The following is a 17,790-nucleotide window of genomic DNA, read 5'->3' as shown; positions in this document are numbered from 1 at the left end:
CTGTGCTGGCCAACTTGTAGCCATTTATTTAAAACTGAAAAGGTTCACCCTGAGTGCACCACGTAAATTGATTTATTTGAAATAAATATATTATCCATTTTGATCATCATTAACTTCATTTGCTTTATTGATCTGTCCTTAGTAGAAGGGAGTAATAAAGATGATATTGATTTTTTTTCCCTCGCTTTATTTGCCAATGGGCTATTTTATTAATTTTTTAGTTTTATTGCCAGCTCTTTTTAATTTTTTTTAGACAAAGCTTTTGCTGCGTGAAATCAATAAGGTGGAATGGTCTTTGGAAAAAAAGCACCAAATTATACGTTGTCTTTTGCCACTTCTTGAGGAGCGCCAGGAACTGAGAAAGAGCTGGATGGTAAGGTAAGGCATGCATTCAGGGTCATCAGATATTTATAGTAACCACTGCTTCCAGTAGGGCATGTTTTATTTAACATCACCAATTTCTTAATGAAAAAAATCAATAAAGAAGATCAATGCTAAAATTAGGTGGCAATATTATTGGCTTTTTTGAGGGAGGGTTTGGTGGTGGTTGGGGATTAGGAAACTGGCTACAGATGTTGCTGACCCTTACTTATATTGGGCATTTTAATCAAAGGCAGGAGTCACCGCTGAAGAAATTATGACTAGTCAGTGACAAAATGCTGAAGTGCTTTGTGAAAGCTTAGCTGCAGCAGACAGTATACAGGTTGTTAAAGCTAAAGCTGAAGAAAAATGTCTGGAGTGTGGCTTTACTAACTGTCTTGAAACTTTGCTGGAAAGTTTGCCCCAGAGGCTGATACACCTATGACCCCTTTTTGTTTGATGTTTTCCCTACCGGTGACCCATCTTGAACATGTGATGCATAAGAGTAACACCAACAGATTGTTACCATACACCTCAGTTTACCTCATCAAAGCTTTAGGTTGACTGTTAGTTATGAAGCTGAGGCGACCCCTGTCATCTGGACTGAAGCCCCAACAATGGTAGCTATCAACTACCCAATGTCGAAAGCTATAAATCACCCGCCATGATACTCCCATGCTGGAGAAGCAGAGATCAGTCCATTGTATATGTTGTCATTACATGGAAAACTATGTGCCAAAGCAGGAAATAATTAGCGCTTGTGTTTTTCTAAAAAATCATTACACCAATTTACCTTCGCTGGTGAAGGGGATCAGCTGGATTTGATAAGAGTAGCCCACAACCTCCCATTTCCTGAATGTGTTGAAGTGACTACATCACATGAGGTAAAGGCTGCAGTTTGTTTGCCAGAACATAGCTTGTGATGGGCAATCTGTTATAGCTGTTCAAGAGGTGCTCAGGCCATTTGAACTGAGCATTCTTGACCTTTTCAGAGTAAAGGTCATTACTTGGTCAATAAAATATGAGAGGTGTTACGGATGGCAAGCAAACATTAAAACTGCCAGCTGTGAGATTTTAGAGCACATTTGTCTGTCTGTTTCTGTGTGCGAACTGCTGTAGACTGGTAAGGTCAGAATACAATAATGAAAATTATTTGCAGATTACACTGAGGCTTTACCACATTAGCGCAATAAACATGCTGAATGCTTATTGAGGCAGGATGCATTGGGCTTGATAAATGGACTGTAAAGATGCCCATCTGGCTTCTAGGCTGCCTTTTTAGGGGAGGACAGATTCAGAAAAAAGGCATGGTGGATGTAGATCTACTGACCCATAATGAATCAAAAGTATAGATTAAGAAGAAAAAGTGAGAGGAAAGGGGGCCAGTATAGTAGAGGATGAATATATGATGAATGAGAGAGGGAGGTTCACATTGTGATGAATAGGAGGAGATTGATTGTAGGAAGGCAGACCATGCTCAAACTGAGAGCACAGCCTTAAAATGCTGAGAATGAAGCTCGGCTCTAAATGAAGATGTCGGACTTTTAGTTGTGCTTGATGTTCAGCTGCCCGCGAAGCCCTGTGACCCGAGTGCATTTTAAGTTATACTGGATTCCTTTTGTTTGCCGTGACCCTTCGTGCTTCCCTACCTCCGTCCTTCACCTGTGTCACTTTTGTCTGGTAGCTTTGAAACAAATCGGGGCTGTGCTGAATAGCTGTGAGCCCTCCTACAAACAATAGAAACGCTGTTTGATTAAATGCTACATTTTAACAGCCACCAGTTGTTGTTTGATTTCTCCAGAACGTTTTCCTCTCGCTGTCTCCCCCTTTTGAAACCTTACGCCTCCTCCTTTTCAAGGATAAATAGGATACATTCTTCTTTTCTTCATTATTCACTATGATGTGTGTATTTGTGAAGGACAATGGAAAGGATTTTTTAAAACTAAGCTGTAAGATTATTTTGGAATCCACAGGAGAAAACAAAAACCTGGATAAATCAGCAGCCTGCAGAAAATGATGAAGTAAAGGCCTGGGATACAGAAAGCTGGGACTTTATTGTAAAGAATTAGGAGAGTTAGTGTAGAGGTGAAAAGAGCTTCTGTCTGCTTTGCTAAAATTAATTGTGCAGAGAAGCCTAATGAAAGCAGCTTAGAAAAAGAACAGTTGTTCCTCGTTCATTACTAATGAGATTTTTCATTAAGTTAAATTGCTATTGGCTCGCTGAAAGGCAAAGTGAGGCTCTAAACCCTGAATGGACAAGTCTAGCTGGCTTACAAAGCACCTAAGGAGCCACATACAGGTATTTGGAAATAACGGCGGGCTTGTCGACAGATGTTCAGGAGATCGCGTTGGTTAGACTCATATTTCTCTTCCAGGCAGCATATACTATGTACGTCAGCCCAGGTGCAAGGTGGCCTTGCCAATAAAGTGTCTCCTCCCAGCTCAGAAGCTCATCCCCACATCAGGGTGCGGGGGGCTGTAATTAACACTCAGAAGGTTCAAGCTTTACTGGAGTGACGTGTGCAGTAATGATGGTGTTAGCTTCCTTAATTTCCCAGTTTCATCATCAATTATACCATGTGTTTCATCCAGTTGGTGATACCCTCCCATTGTTAATTATAACCTACAAGACTGTTACAGTTAATTTTATGGCAAGCATATTGTCTCTTCAAGGCTCCCGAGCAGCTCATAAATTATCTTGAAGGTGAAATGTAACTTGGGGAAATAGTTATGAAAATTCCATCCATCTCGCTTAGGAGGCGCAGCTGCTACTGTCAGCTGCATTGCCACTGTATTGTGAAGGAATTATGGTGGGTCAGGCCTAGGAGGCTGGGCCCAGGCTGTCACCACAGAGGAAGCCTGTCCTGGCCCTGTCAGACACGCACCTTCTGCCTATCCCCTGTGGCCTCTCCTTTCAAGCAGTAAAAGGCAGGCTGTGCAGGTGTATGGTCCCAGAGCTGTCTGTGTTCATTATTTAACAGGAACCTTCTTTAGGTAGGCAGGTACGAAGACCTTTTTCTTCACTGCTGTCATGATGAGGAGTGGTATTACAGGGGTTGAGAGGTACATAACATGTTAAACAGCATAACCCCCCCTCCTCCAAATCAAAAGTTAAAAGATCCTGATTTAAACTTTAACAATAAAATCATATTAACAAATTTAAGCTCAGAGGTTCTGTTCTTCACCAAATTAATTTTTAATCTTCCATATATGTTTCTTTTTACTTTTCTTTCCAATATTTTTCTCTTTTCTCATGGCACTAACTCTTACTGGGTTGTGATTTTACAGGTGTGGCAGCCCTTGGGTGCATTTACACCCGAGTTTGGGTTCCAGCTAGACAGCGCCCTCTTCACGTTACTTGCCTCCTGTTTGGCTGGAACTCTAACTATCCTGTTTAGGGAAGAACTTGTGAATGCACAGAAATCTCTCAACAGTCAGAAATTTAAATGTTTGAAAAGTAGGGATGGGGAATTCCCTACTCTCTGAATGTTTAAATTGAGTACGCTTGCCATAAAATTAACTGTAACACTCTTTGAGTACATACTCAAAGTGCCCAAGCCTCCAGCAGACCTCCTGAACACCTTGCAAAACAGGTTTGATTACAGCACGACATTTACATTCCATGCACCGTCAAACTGAAGCAATCTGAAACTACTGCCTCTAGGGAGTCTCACACCATTTCACTCCCTGAGGTAAATTGGGGCCTGACTCCAGATTTACATTGCTAGTTTAGCATTGCTGTGAAGTGGACATTAAACAGGCAGTGTAGATGCACCCCCCCTCCCCCCATACCTCTCACAAGTAGCCATTCTTCACATGTAAGCCCAGACATTGGCTACTGACGGGATATTCAGATGTGAGGAGGCATCACAGCCAAACCCGATTCTGTCCTCTCCTCAACCAGTATCCACATACATGTACTTTCTAGCAGAAGGGTCACTAGCTAGCAGTCGTGAATGGGAGCTCTAGCCATAGGAGTCCTGAGGCCAATCGTAATACACCTGATGCCACCCCACCTGAGAGTGGCTATTTCAGACTATTTCTGGCCTTTAAAGCTCAATACCAAATCAATTGTTTTAAAGTTTGGTGTAATAACATGCTATGCCATGAAGTGGTAGGAATCCGAACGCTACAAACTTGAGTTAGAGGCATAATCAGCAACTGAAAATTATATTGTTATAGGGATTACAGACGTATGGCTTACCCCATGAATTCAATAAGCAAGGGTGTAAGACATTGAAAAGAATAGAAAAAACAGGAGAAGTGGAGGGGCAGTGTAATAGGTGCAGGATAAGTTTGAAATAAATGAAGCTGAATTGATGTCTTCAATCAAGCCTATATAAACTGGATATTCTTAATAGAAGTGAGGCAACAGAATAAGACCTAGTGAGTATGGTTGACCCAGTGTGTTAAGAATCCCACTAGGGTTAACTCACATCTTAATCTGGTTCTTACAAGTAAATCAGGATAGCATCCATAGTACAGAAATAGTGAAACTTCTAGGGACTAGTAACTGTATAATTAAATATTATTTGGCAATCAGTACCAATAAGGACCTGGATGAAAATATAATACTTGGGAGCAGGTGAGGTGTAGGAAAAGCCCAGGAGTAGGTGAAGAACATGGCTGGTGATAGCATTGGTGGCAGCAGAAGCTATTAAAATAGATTGCGAGAGGTTACAGCATCGCCTCTGGAATAGTTAAGAATAACGATGTTGCCATTACCATGTTACCTGTTGATCTCAATGTACTGGAAGCATTACAGTGTTACAAACTCAAAGATTTTTCTATGTATAATATAATTTTTTAAAGTTGAGCTTCAAATGAATGTAAGATAAACAAAAGGAAAGTTAAACTAGAAGTATTGTTGAAAATATCTCAGTTGAGGAAAATTGTAACTTTCAAAACCATTATATGTTGAAATTGCAAGATAATTATATACTGTAGAAAAAAAAATGTAGGCTATTGGACCAAAATTGATGCTTTAGGCAATTAAACTAGGAATAAGAAAGAAAAACAAACTATACAAAGCATACAGGGGAAAAGAGAGGGACCAAATTGTTGGAAGAGCACAGGAACTCTCTAAAATAGGTTTTTAAAAAGCACTACAGGTGGAAAAAGGACCCTAGAGATATGTATAATAAAAGATGAACTAGATTTTCCACCACTGCCTATAAATGGGCAGAAAATTTAGCCCATAAGACAGAATATTAAAACATCATTATAGTTTTATAATAGTAAAAGAATAGTTAGAGAGGAAATTAGAATTCTAAAATATGGTAAAATAGTAGTTTATAGTTGAAAAAATGTACATAAAATTAGACAATGAACTGAATAGAATTAACATAGGAGACCGAGAAAGGGACTTGGAAATATTGGTCGACTCATCACTTTCGATGTCTGGATAATGTGATGAAGCAATTAAAAAAACAAACAGAATGCTGGAATGTATCACAATGCAATACAAATATATAGAGGTTATGCTCATGCTTTACTGGTCAGATCACACTTCGCATATTGTGTTCCGTTTCAGTCACCACACCACAAAAAAGATCCACAGGCATTGGCAAGGTATGGAGAAGAACAACTAGATGCTATGTGTAAAGGGAATAAGTTAGGGGGCAATACTGGTGAAGCTCAAACTCTATATTTTAGAAAGGAAGCGGTTAAAGGTGATCCTTATCAAGATTTATAAAGTATCAAATTATATAGATAAACTCAGAATATTACTTTAAAATGAACCAGGAAAGTAAAACCATGAAACATCAATTTAAATGAGTAAAAAGTAAACTTAAAACCAATATTAGGAATAACTTGTTTATTCAGAAAGTGACAAGTGGTTGAAATAATCTGCCAGAGAGAGTGGTAGGGACAAAAACATTAGAGACATTCAAAAGGCAATCAGATGTTAAGATGGAAAAGGTTCAGTATTAGAGGAACAGGCAATGATGGACCAAATGGCCTTTTCTCATCCTTGGCATTTCTAATGTTCTAATGATACATGTTTCCTCAAGCAGTGAATTTCTCAGACGGACTGGCACTGGGGGAAGGCCATTGAGTGGAGGTGAGGGGGATAATTTTATGAATCTGTGTTGCTGGCGAGGAGCTTTGCTGGCCTGCTGCACATATCGGAAATTCGGATCAGCGATGCTCGTAAATTTCCGTAGTAGATGGGAAATTGTGGGCAACACCTGACCAAATTTCCAGTATACCCGATGGGAGAGATTCCTCACCTGTTTCAAGGATTTGTAAAATGCTACCTCCCAAGAAGATGTGAGGATAAAATGGAGAACATATCCACTCATGCCAATCGTGCCCACATCCTAGCACCATAAAAGCCCCCACAGCTAAGTTTTAGTCAAAGGTACCAGGAAGGAAAATTAATGTTTGAAACCACAAAACATGTTTAATGCACGTTACTACATGGATTAATGGAAAGAAGCAATCCGACTGGCTCAAAGATCAGTCATTAACGTGTGTAAAAACCCACGTTCTTAAACTGAGTGTCATGGATCAAAAGCGGTACTGTATGCGAGTTCTTAACAAACTCGCACATTCCCGCTTGAAAGAACAAATTTGAAAATTGTTGTGTATACTAATAGTTGTAATGCGTGCCCCAGGGTGTCCTATTTGGAATAGGGAACCTGGCGCTGATTAAAGCACTAACCTGCGCCTCTTGCTTTAATCATCTCTTTATCCCTATTCCAGCACAAAAACACGCTGCAACTAGTTTTGGCTGATGAACCAGAAAATTTAAATCTTTATACTTATGACTTCTTTGCAAATCCCAAAGACTAAAAAATAAAAAGGTACAAATGATTATTTTGTGAATAAAGCAGGGAATGTGAGGGTGCTGATTAAACATTGACTTCCTGTACTTCAGTAAAACGTCAGTATTTGGAGCTTTGTAAAACTTTACACATTTTCCTCAGACAGCTTGGAAACCCAGTTTTTTGTGACTTAAAGTGATGGGGTAACAGTGATGCCTTCTTATTGAATAAAAAAGTGAGGTCATTTCCAGGACGTTTCCTGCAGCCGCTCTTTCTCAGTACCCCTCTAAACGTGGTGATCTGTGCAAGTCACATTACCATCTAATAAATATGCAGTTGTGCTCGCTCTTTATGTTACCATCACGAGAATGTCCCATTACTGTTCAATTGAAACTCGAGTATACTGTTTCACTCAAATTTCTATCTGGTCCGAGGCAGTGACCTTTTTAAAAAAAATCAATATTGCAATAGATATATGTAGTTGAAAACAGCCAAGTTGACTACAGTATTGGAAAGAAAAAAACTGCTAACATTGCTAGAGTAAATTTATCTTACTTAAAACACATAATTTACACAATGGGAGACTTCTTAAATTTTCATTTGCCTCCTATGTTCACCACACACTACTCCTTGATTGAAACTGTGGAAGGGTGACATGTTCCCAGACCTTTGCTGATGCCACTTTTCAATAGGTTTCAAATGTACCTCGGCTGACTCATTCTTTTCTCATTCTTCCTCATTTGATACTCTCACAGCTGGATCATAAGGTTGTGGGCTGGAGTTCTGCAAGTTTTGAGCGCATAATCTAGGCTGACATTCCAGTGCAGGACTGAGGGAGTGCTCATTGCCAGAGGTGATTGTATTTGAATGACATGGTAAATCCAGATTCAATTCTGCTGATTCAGGTGGACGTGGAAAGATCCAATGACACTATTCAAAGAAGAGCAGGAAGTTCTCCCAGTCCACTCCGGGCCAATATTCTCCATCAACCAACGCCACCTAAAAACTGATTGGCTGGTCATTCATCTCATTGCTTGTTGTGGGACATTATTAATGTAGAATGCTGCTGTGCTTGCCTACATAATAGTCACTGTACTTCGAAAAGCAATTTATTCTAAGGCACTTTGATGTGCACAGCGCTAATTAAACACGAGTGTTACCTATTACATTTGATTATTTTTCTAAATATGGTCTTAATTAGATTGTAATGAATTTTAAACAGTCCCAATTTATGTGTGTATATATATTAGCAGTTAATACTGCAAAACATGCTTTAAACCTTTGTTTACATTATTCACTACATATACATTAAAAAAGGTCCAGAATTGAGGAAACAAACCCAGACACTGGATCCCAACGAGCCACATTTTTATAAATGAGAACATGGGGCACATTTTCTCGTCAGTTAAACTCTAAAGGGAAAGCCGATCTACTGCATTACTGGAAGTGCATGACTTGTAATTTTGAAATACCTATTTTATTCTCTCTTGGGCAATTGCACCGTCTATATCAGATACAGGTACTAGGAAGGAGCCAATGAATCAGTATAGTAAGTAACAGAGGCCAGTTTGGATTTCATCATATATATAATTAGCTGTGATGAAAAGAAAGCTTCTGGCTTCAGTTCAATTCTGTACTGGTCAGAAACAATGAGAAGACCTTTAACTTCAAGTTCTGTCGTTAAGAAATCTGTCTCCTCTTTAGGCTGAGGCAGACTGGCATTTCTGACAGAACGTGTAAACAGATGCGAGCATTGTTACTAATGACAGGTGATTATAAGTGGCATGGGTGCCAGGGTAATTAAACCATTCCTTGACAGCAACATTTGGTGCTGTGGTATTCCTGCATTAGAATAATTGTTGCAGCACATTTTCACCTGCTAGGCCACAGCTTCGAACATCATTAATTTTGTACTGGAACATGGTGCCTGGAGAAATGGACTCGGGCTCATTTTCTGCAACATTATATGCTGGGTGCCCAGAGTTCTTCAGAGTCTTGTGGCAGCAGTTCTGTCAGTGTTATGTGACGAGAAGCATTTTGCAGTAATGACAGACAGTGGCTATGACTGACAGAATCTCTGAGCGAATTGAGCAGGTTCAATTACGAGAGAAAGAAGGTTACCTGGGATAAAACCAAATGGTCCAATTGTGCGTGGTTCTGACCCCTTGACTTCAAATCATGCTGCAGCAAAGCAAGCAGGTGATACCTTTACCATCTCTAAGTCACACTGATAAAACTGTTTAGATTTTCTTGTTTAAAAGAATCCGACTGTGGCATGTTTGTAAAGTGAAACACGATAGTAAAACAAAGGCAGTGGCACTTCTCATTTTCTTCTCTCTTACGGACAGAAAGTGGAGCATTGTCATTCTGTCGAAGAATTTATCTGGGACATAGTTTCCAGAAATCAATACAAGATAAATGATTGTTCTCTGAACTTCCCCCTCCTGCTGTGATGGTTATATTGCTGCTATTCACCTGTAGCCAACCTGACGCCAGTGTAAATGGGAGAGCTTGCTGTCGAGAGTACCTTCTTTTTCTGTTGCCATTCAGTATCGAGTGCAATTTTACACTTGTTTTGAGCATGATGCCTGAAGCTTCAGATAAAGTTATACCAAGGAGCTTAATTAAACTGTCTCTAACTGCCCTCAGTTGACTGCCTTTATGATATCATTTAACTAACAGACATTCCTAACTACTGAAGCTAGTAGCAGCATGTCTTTGACGGGAAAGGTAAAATGAATAAAATGTGTTAATATGTGCTAGCACCTTTTCCAACATGCCAGACAAATGCACTAGCACTTGCTCTTGCGCTTTTAGCTTTGTAGTTTTTCTGCATACTAATTATTTCATACTGAGGTACAATAGACGTGAGAGGGAAAATCCCCATGAAACAAGCATCTGGTTATATCCATTATATAGATCATGCATATTATAAAGAAGTAAAGAAAATTATCCCATCGTTTTCTGCACAAAGTTTGTGATCTGTTAAACAACCTTATTTGGAATATTCATAGATTTCTTCCTGTATTCTCACAATCTGATATTTTCAGCTGATACTCAAAGATTTTGCCATGGAAAATGTTAGATCTTCTCAAGGGCAGCGTAGTGATGAGACGTGTTGTTGTATCAGTGTACAGCATCATGCAGTGTTACAATGAGTGATCCTCTGTGGGATATGTTTGTGATCTCAGTTATGCTAGGGGGAGACTCAAAATTGAGGCTGGACACTTCCCTTCAGGTAGCGGCTGTCTGCCTACCTACTTGGTCAGGAATTGATACATGGTGCAAGGAGCCCTAAAAAGGCAGCTTACTGGTCCTCCCTTATACTGTTTTTCTTACCTTACAAACAGTTTCTTTTAAGAAAGTGCCATCCTCAAAATGGCTTCTGCACCTACATGCTGGGAAATTTTCTTCTATTTTTTTGGCTCTGGATGGATTACATGAGAAATAAGCCAGTCAAACCAATACTGTTGATCACTAACAGACTTAAGTATCTCTCTGAACACACCTGATTACTGGAAACAATTAATGTGTATCACTGGGCTATTGGACAACAACATAATCTAATCAGGATTGGTTTATCAGAGACAGCACTTGCCAGACACCATTGGCATGCCACAGTGTATATGGCATGGAACTTGCTCTTCATTGTTTGAATGAAGTGCCTCTGTCTCTCAGATTGATTTCTTAGAGGTGAGACTGTATTTCAAAGGGTTGTATGGGTACAAAGATTGGACACTTGTGGGGGGTAATTTGAATCTAACTCATCGGGCAGGAATCCCACAGGATTGGTAGAACACCAGTTTTACACCCTACCTCCTTCATTGACTTCAATGGACATTAAATTCGGGCAGGGTGTAAAACCAGCAGTGCACCTGATCCCATCTGTTTCTCAATGGGCAGGTGAGGTTAAAATGGTCCCCGTTGTCACAGTTTTGACCTGGCTGCAACTGATGCAGATGCAGCTGTGTACTTGGGAATGTCTATGTGATTTCAAGAAAGACTGTAACCAGTAGGGTAACCAGTGGCTTTCCCTTTCTGTGTCGTTTTTATCTGAAAGATCTGCGAAGAAAGCCATTCAAAGGAACTCAACTGACTGGTTTGCCTGCCTGACTCTTTCATAAACTGGTTCAAAGCAACTATGTTATTTGGATTGACTTCAACAATTAGCTGTTGTTACTTTCTGTTGTAAATTGATAAACCTGTCTGGTAGTTTAGTCTGCTATGAAAGTGTTTGACATAAATTGTATTAATCACCTGAAAAGATGTGGGTGCAGATCCTACCTGGATATTGAAAGACAATAAATGGATCTATTCATCCAGGGGACATTATCCCAGATTACTTTTGTGGACAAGGTTTTGCTTCACCCTAGAGGAAGATTGACTATAGGAGCTAACTATTGCTTTGGGCATGAGAAAAAGTATCTGGAGAAGCCGGAATCATAACAAAAAGATGTTCGTTTTTATCTTTTTTTTAAATGAGTCAAACCTTTTTTTTTAAAAGAACAAAACTAACAGATCTTTCATGGCATCGCTCACAATGAGTCAGAAGATATTCTGTTTTATCCCATGTAATGTACAATAATGTATTATCAGAACAGTTGTTTAAAAGTGATTGAATAGATTAAATGGTGTTTTTATTGCAGAGTATTGTGAGATTATTAAGTATTTTTTGGGGGGGTTGAATTTTATGATCATGTGCATATTTGTGTGAAAAGTATAAATCAGTGCCCTTGATTGTTGTTATACATTTGTTTAACTATGTAGTTAATTTTATCTCTTTTTTTAAAGCCCAGAGGAATATGATACAGCAGATGTTCTAGCTTGATAGTTGGTAGGTCAGAGGTATGTTGTATGTATCTGGGGAGGTGGTAGGTGCCATAGAGATGCTAGGGAGACTCAGTGAGAGGTAAGTATATATGGTATTGGGGGTAGTTTAAGAATGACAGACAAGCATGATGGAAATATTGTGACAGAAGGAAGGAATTAAATGTTACTTTAGAGGAACACAGGAGGTGCAAGATTTTTAATATATTACATAGGTTTTTCATCTTGAGTTCCAAATGTGGCATCCTGTATGCTTTCTTACATCCTTATGCTAATGCATTCTTTCCAAAGACCTCAAAACTACGGTACTCTTTAATCTTTCCTTTATCAACAACAAACAACAACACCAACTTAACAGCATAAGAAATAGGAGCAGGAGTGGGCCATACGGCCCCTTGAGCCTGCTCCGCCATTCAATAAGAACATGGCTGATCTCCTACCTCAATTCCACTTTCCCGCCCTATCCCCATACCCCTTGATTCCCTTAGAGTCCAAAAATCTATCGATCTCAGTCTTGAATATACTCAATGACCAAGCAGCCACAGTCCTCTGGAGTAGAGAATTCCAAAGATTCACAACCCTCTGAGAAAAGTACCTGGACCTGCACCTAAAGTGCTGTAAGCTGCAGGGCTACGGACCGGGTGCTGGAAGGTGGGATTAGAATGGGCACCTGATTGTCCTTTGAGCCGGCGCGGACACGATGGGCTGAATGGCCCCCTTCTGTGCTGTATCTTTTCTATGGTTCTGTGGTTCTAAATGTTTCCTCATCTTGGTCCTAAATGGCCGACCCCTTATCTTGACAATTGTAAACAATTTTACAACACCAAGTTATAGTCCAGACTATGACCCTTAGTTCTACACTCTCCAGCCAGAGGAAACATCCTCTCAGCATCTACCCTGTCAAGCCCTCTACGAATTTTATACATTTCAATGAGATCACCTCTCATTCTTCTAAACTCCAGAGAAGATAGGCCCATTTTACACAATCCCACCTCATGGGACAACCCTGTCATCCCAGGAATCAATGTAGTGAACCTTCGTTGCACCCCCTCTAAGGTAAGTATATCCTTCCTTAGGTAAGGAGACCAAAACTTTACACAGTACTTCAGGTGTGGTCTCAACACAGCCCTATATAATTTCAGCAAGACCTCCTTACTCTTATACTCCAACCCCCTTGCAGTAAAGGCTAACATACCATTTGCCTTCCTAATTGCTGCTGTACCTGCATGTTAACTTTCTGTGATTCATGTACAAGGACACCCAAATCCCTCTGACTACCAACATTTCTTAGTCTCTCACCTTTTAAAAAATATTCTGCTTTTCTATTCTCCCTGCCAAAGTGGATAATTTCACATTTTCCCACATTATACTCCATCTGCCACCTTCTCGCCTACCCACTTAACCTGTCTATATCCCTTTGCAGCCTCTTTGTGTCCTCCTCACAGCTTACTTTCTCATCTAACTTTGAATCGTCAGCAAACTTGGATCCGTTACACTTGGTCCCCTCATCTAAGTCATTGATATATATTGTAAACAGCTGAGCCCAGTCACTGATCCTTGCGGCCCTCCACTAGTTACAACCTGCTAACCCAAAAATGACCCGTTTATTCCAGTCTCTGTTTTCTGTTCGTTAACCAATCCTCAATCCATGGTAATATATTACCCCCAATCCCATGACCCCTAATCTTGTGTAACAACTCTGTGTGGCACCTTATCGAATGCCTTTTGAAAATCCAAATACACTACATCCACTGGTTCCCTCTTATCTACCTGCTGGCTACATCCTCAAAAAACTCTAATAGATTTGTCAAACATGATTTCCATTTCGTAAAACTGTGTTGACTCTGCATAATCATATTATGATTTTCTAAATGCCCTGTTACTACATCCTTAATAATAGATTCTAGCATTTTCCCTACTACTGATGTGAGGCTAACTGGCCTATAATTCCGTTTTTTCTCTCCCTCCTTTCTTGAATAGTGGGGTTATATTTGCTACCTTCCAATCCACGGGGACCGTTCTAGAATCTAGGGAATTCTGGAAGATCAAAACCAATGCATCTACTAAACAGCAGCCACCTATTTTAAAACCTTAGGATGTGGATCATCAGGTCCAGTGGATTTGTCGGTTTTTATACTTGCATTTATATAGCACCTTTAACGTAGTAAAACGTCCAAAGGCGCTTCACAGGAGCGCTATCCTACAATCTTCATGCTTTTAAACCCTAACCACCTAATCGCTACTTTCTGATTTGCTCATCTCTTTAACTCTTTTCTAGCTGACCTGCACTTTGAGCTTTGGCTTTTTATATTGGTTTCTCAACTGCTCTCCCCATCCCTCCCAAAAATATTGACAATATTGCAAAGGATGAAAGAAAGAACTTGTATTTGCGTAGTGCCTTTCACATTTTCAGGAAATACTAGTAGTTAAATCATATGTGAAATAAATTGTCATAAAGAGGAGCTGATTTGATTTTATTGATCTTGTCATTCGCACACTCTTTCATAGCTTCAAACAGCTCCAATAAACCAGTTGAATGAAATGGACTTGGCCATCGACCTCCCCACAATTACCAGCGCTGTCACTCGGAGATCAGCTGACCTGAGCCGTGGCATGAGCTAGTTTTTAATGCTAACTGAATTGTCCCGTCACAGTGTGTCATTCAGTCTCGGCTGAGAACTGATGAATAGCTGGAACATTAGGGAAGCTTGAGACTTGAATACAAACCCATATACCCTCCAGTTCCTGTGTAGGCAGGCCAGCTCAGCAACAACTTTTGAAGGCCTTCACTTCATTGTTTGTCATTGGATTTACAAATGAAATCTAGATAGAAGCTGCATCTTACAGATACCAGAAAATTCATTAAAGACTTGAAGCACCACAGGACTTCCTGATTATAAATGAGCTCAGTGGTTGTGTTGCTTACTTGTGAACATTTGGATTGCTCTTGTATGTTAGCAGGTTTATTTCTCATCAGCTAGGCTAATCCATTTATACATGGAAGGCATTTGTTAGATTCCTGAAGGAATAACTTGGTGAGAAGTTCTACTACAAATCACTTGTATCAGGTGAGGGGATCCCGTCATTTGAGATACAGTAGCCGATTGTTATTATGTCCCCTCCCACCTCTATGGGGTAGAGGCTTTCCAACCATATTTAAGTTATTCTGTTTGATTTCTGCCAGTTCCACTCTTGAGATAATCAGTGAGAGCGGCTGGTTGACACAAGCTTTGATTTTCCCAGCTTATCCTAAATCTGAAGAAGAACACAAGTTCTGCCATGCGACTGTGGAATGAACTCTTGACAGAACATAATGGCCCAGAATTTGCTGGAGTGGGGCATCTTATGTCATGCCCCATTAGTGAGGCTTTTTCCCTCATCCTTTAGCTTGAAAATTTTTTGTGCTGCAACTGACTGGAAGTACGAACCGATAACAGCACGGCGAGGTCAATGGAGTATCTGGGACCTTGGTGAACGACGGGACCAACAGTCTCTCTCCTTAACCAAAGAGATTTAAGGATTGAGAAAGAAACGGAGGAATGACAGAGAAGGAAATAGGATGAATTAGAGTTAAATCAGATACAGAAAGGGAAATAAAGAGAGGGAAAGAAAGACTCGAATAAGAGAAATAGAGACAGAAAGGAAAAGTAAGAAAAAAATTAAAACATTTTAAATTTTAAAAATCTCTAACAACAATTTACTACCTGTAGGAATGAGACTCCACAGTTTAAATTGTTCCCTTTCTGGGCCGAAGAGGTTGAGTGGCATTGCAGGAACCTAAATCTTGTCATTAAAAGGATCCTTACGCTGTTAAGCACCAACCCAAACTTTCTGTGGTGAGTTTAATTGGTAATTAATGCGCAAATGCAGCAATTCCTTGAACCTCACAGGGAGATTGACAGAGAACTGCCGTTTTCACGAGGCTAACGGCGGAGCGGCACAAATTGTCCAGCAATTTATGACTATTCGCAACTCACGGGGTATCTCTTCCTCGCCACAAATTGCTAGGTTATTTACACACTAATAGCGGTGTGCGATTAAACTCGCCGTTACTTTGTCAGCAAATTCTGTCCCAAAGTGTTAGAAAACCTGCTCAACTTTGTGCATTTGTGGAAATCAAATTTAGGATAAACCTGTCACCAGTCAGAGCTCAGTGGGATAGGAGCTGCAGGTACGTTGCCAATTGGTTGACTATTCTCCACTGCTGCCTGCTCACAGATAGCAAAGTCCTGGTAGACTAAAGGGCTATTTCATGATGCAGTAGCAATGGTATGGTCTTATGCAAAATATGTTTTAAAAGGCTATTTGCAAGATAACCACATGGTACATCATACTTTGACCAGATGATATTTTTTGGATAGGAGGGGAATTGCCTATGATATGTGGAGATTAATCAAGTACAAGGTATAGATGACATTTTTAGGCATAGTATTCCTCATTCTCTGAATTATGTTATCTTCCTTACACGAACATGTTCAATGTCCTCCTCTTTGGTAATTGATCTAATAAGAGTGGACTTTTGTGTATGTCTATTTGTCTTATGCTATACCTGTACAGTGTAAAACAAGTCAGTCTATGATTCTTTCACTCTTTCTATATTACTGTAATTCCACACTCTCATTTCCTCGGATATGTAACTTCAGTCTTGCCTTTCACCATTCTATTACTGAACTGTATTTTATTTTGAACTCAATTACCGTCTGTCTTTTGATGTAAGATTTAACAGCTCCTGCTACAATACTGTTTTACATGGCATTAAAACTTTTCTCTTTAGGATTCTTTCTCATTGCTTTTCTTAAAGGCTTTCTCCATTGAGTAAAGTGCCCTATTTCCTAATTAACTATGAGGATGAGTCGGTGACCTACACCCAGCCCCGTGCATGCAAAGCCAAACTTGAACTAACCAAACTTGAAAACCAGCAAAAGCTAACCAATAGCATTGGCACAGCCTCCAAAAAGTTGATAACTCAAGAACAGCCTTCAGTATAAAAGTAGGGCCACAATATGTGAAAACTGCAGTGGACATGGACTTCTCATGACAAACTGTAGGGAAACTCAATGGAAGAGTGGATAAACATCTGAAGTAGAGGAAGATTCTGAGCAGGAGGATTAGTTTCAGATTGTGCTAGCAAAGGATGGCATAGGCACAATGGGCCGAATGGCCTCCTGCTGTGCTGTAAACTTCTATGGTTCCCAATAAGACTGAATTCCAGATAGCAAACTTCTAGCAAGGATCCCAGGGAATACTAGTCAGGAAATAGATGCAGCCCTGATTTTCCATCTATTTAAATTTATACATTTCCCAAACAGCGCTCCGTGTGAGCACCGATCCTCACTGGGGTCATCCTATTGGAGAATAAGCACCAATAATGTTGAGTGCTTTCCTCAAGCCACTCCGCAACAGTAGGATCAGGACTTGTAGCTGAGGCCTAAAAGAAGAGAACCAGGATGGATGGCAAGTTGGGATTAATAAAACCTCATGAGGAGGATTGTGAGACAGGGATCCTCAGCTCCATATTTCACTGCAACATCATAAGTCATCCTGAAGGATGCCTGTTAACTGTTCAGGGTTCCAGTAACAGTGAAGGTCTTTTAGGGCTGCTTGTTTTGGCCGAAATTTACTATTATTTGTGGAGTAAGAAGAAGCCTGGATTTGTTTGTGGAGGGGAGATAAAATATGATTTGATCAGGCATAATAACCCCGTGGTTATGTAATAATATACAGGAGACTGACCTAGAGACAATTAACTCTGCCTACTAATCGTACTGAGTGTACACTCGATGCATTCACCACCAGAGATATTCCCCACTTTTGGCCAGTACTGAAATGAATT

At 40.0% G+C, this 17,790-nt stretch overlaps 1 protein-coding gene across 7 annotated transcripts in view; it reads left to right on the top strand.

The window, feature by feature from the left end:
• fto (FTO alpha-ketoglutarate dependent dioxygenase) overlaps positions 1-17,790 on the top strand; it is a 310,743-nt gene that overhangs the window by 115,882 nt on the left and 177,071 nt on the right. For 3 of the 7 annotated variants that reach the window (XM_067997874.1, XM_067997875.1, XM_067997878.1), the window contains exon 8: positions 254-373. The exons of 1 other annotated variant lie outside the window; for it this stretch is intronic. In XM_067997874.1, coding sequence (XP_067853975.1) covers positions 254-373 — 120 coding nt within the window. Of the gene's footprint in view, positions 1-253; positions 379-17,790 lie in introns of all 7 variants that reach the window. 3 more of the 7 variants (XM_067997876.1, XM_067997877.1, XM_067997879.1) reach the window with 1 other exon arrangement.

This window comes from Heptranchias perlo, chromosome 16 (genome assembly GCF_035084215.1).
Source record: "Heptranchias perlo isolate sHepPer1 chromosome 16, sHepPer1.hap1, whole genome shotgun sequence".
Lineage (NCBI taxonomy): Eukaryota > Metazoa > Chordata > Chondrichthyes > Hexanchiformes > Hexanchidae > Heptranchias > Heptranchias perlo.
Note: the sequence above shows the minus strand (reverse complement) of the source record. Positions and strands in the feature narration are given on the sequence as shown.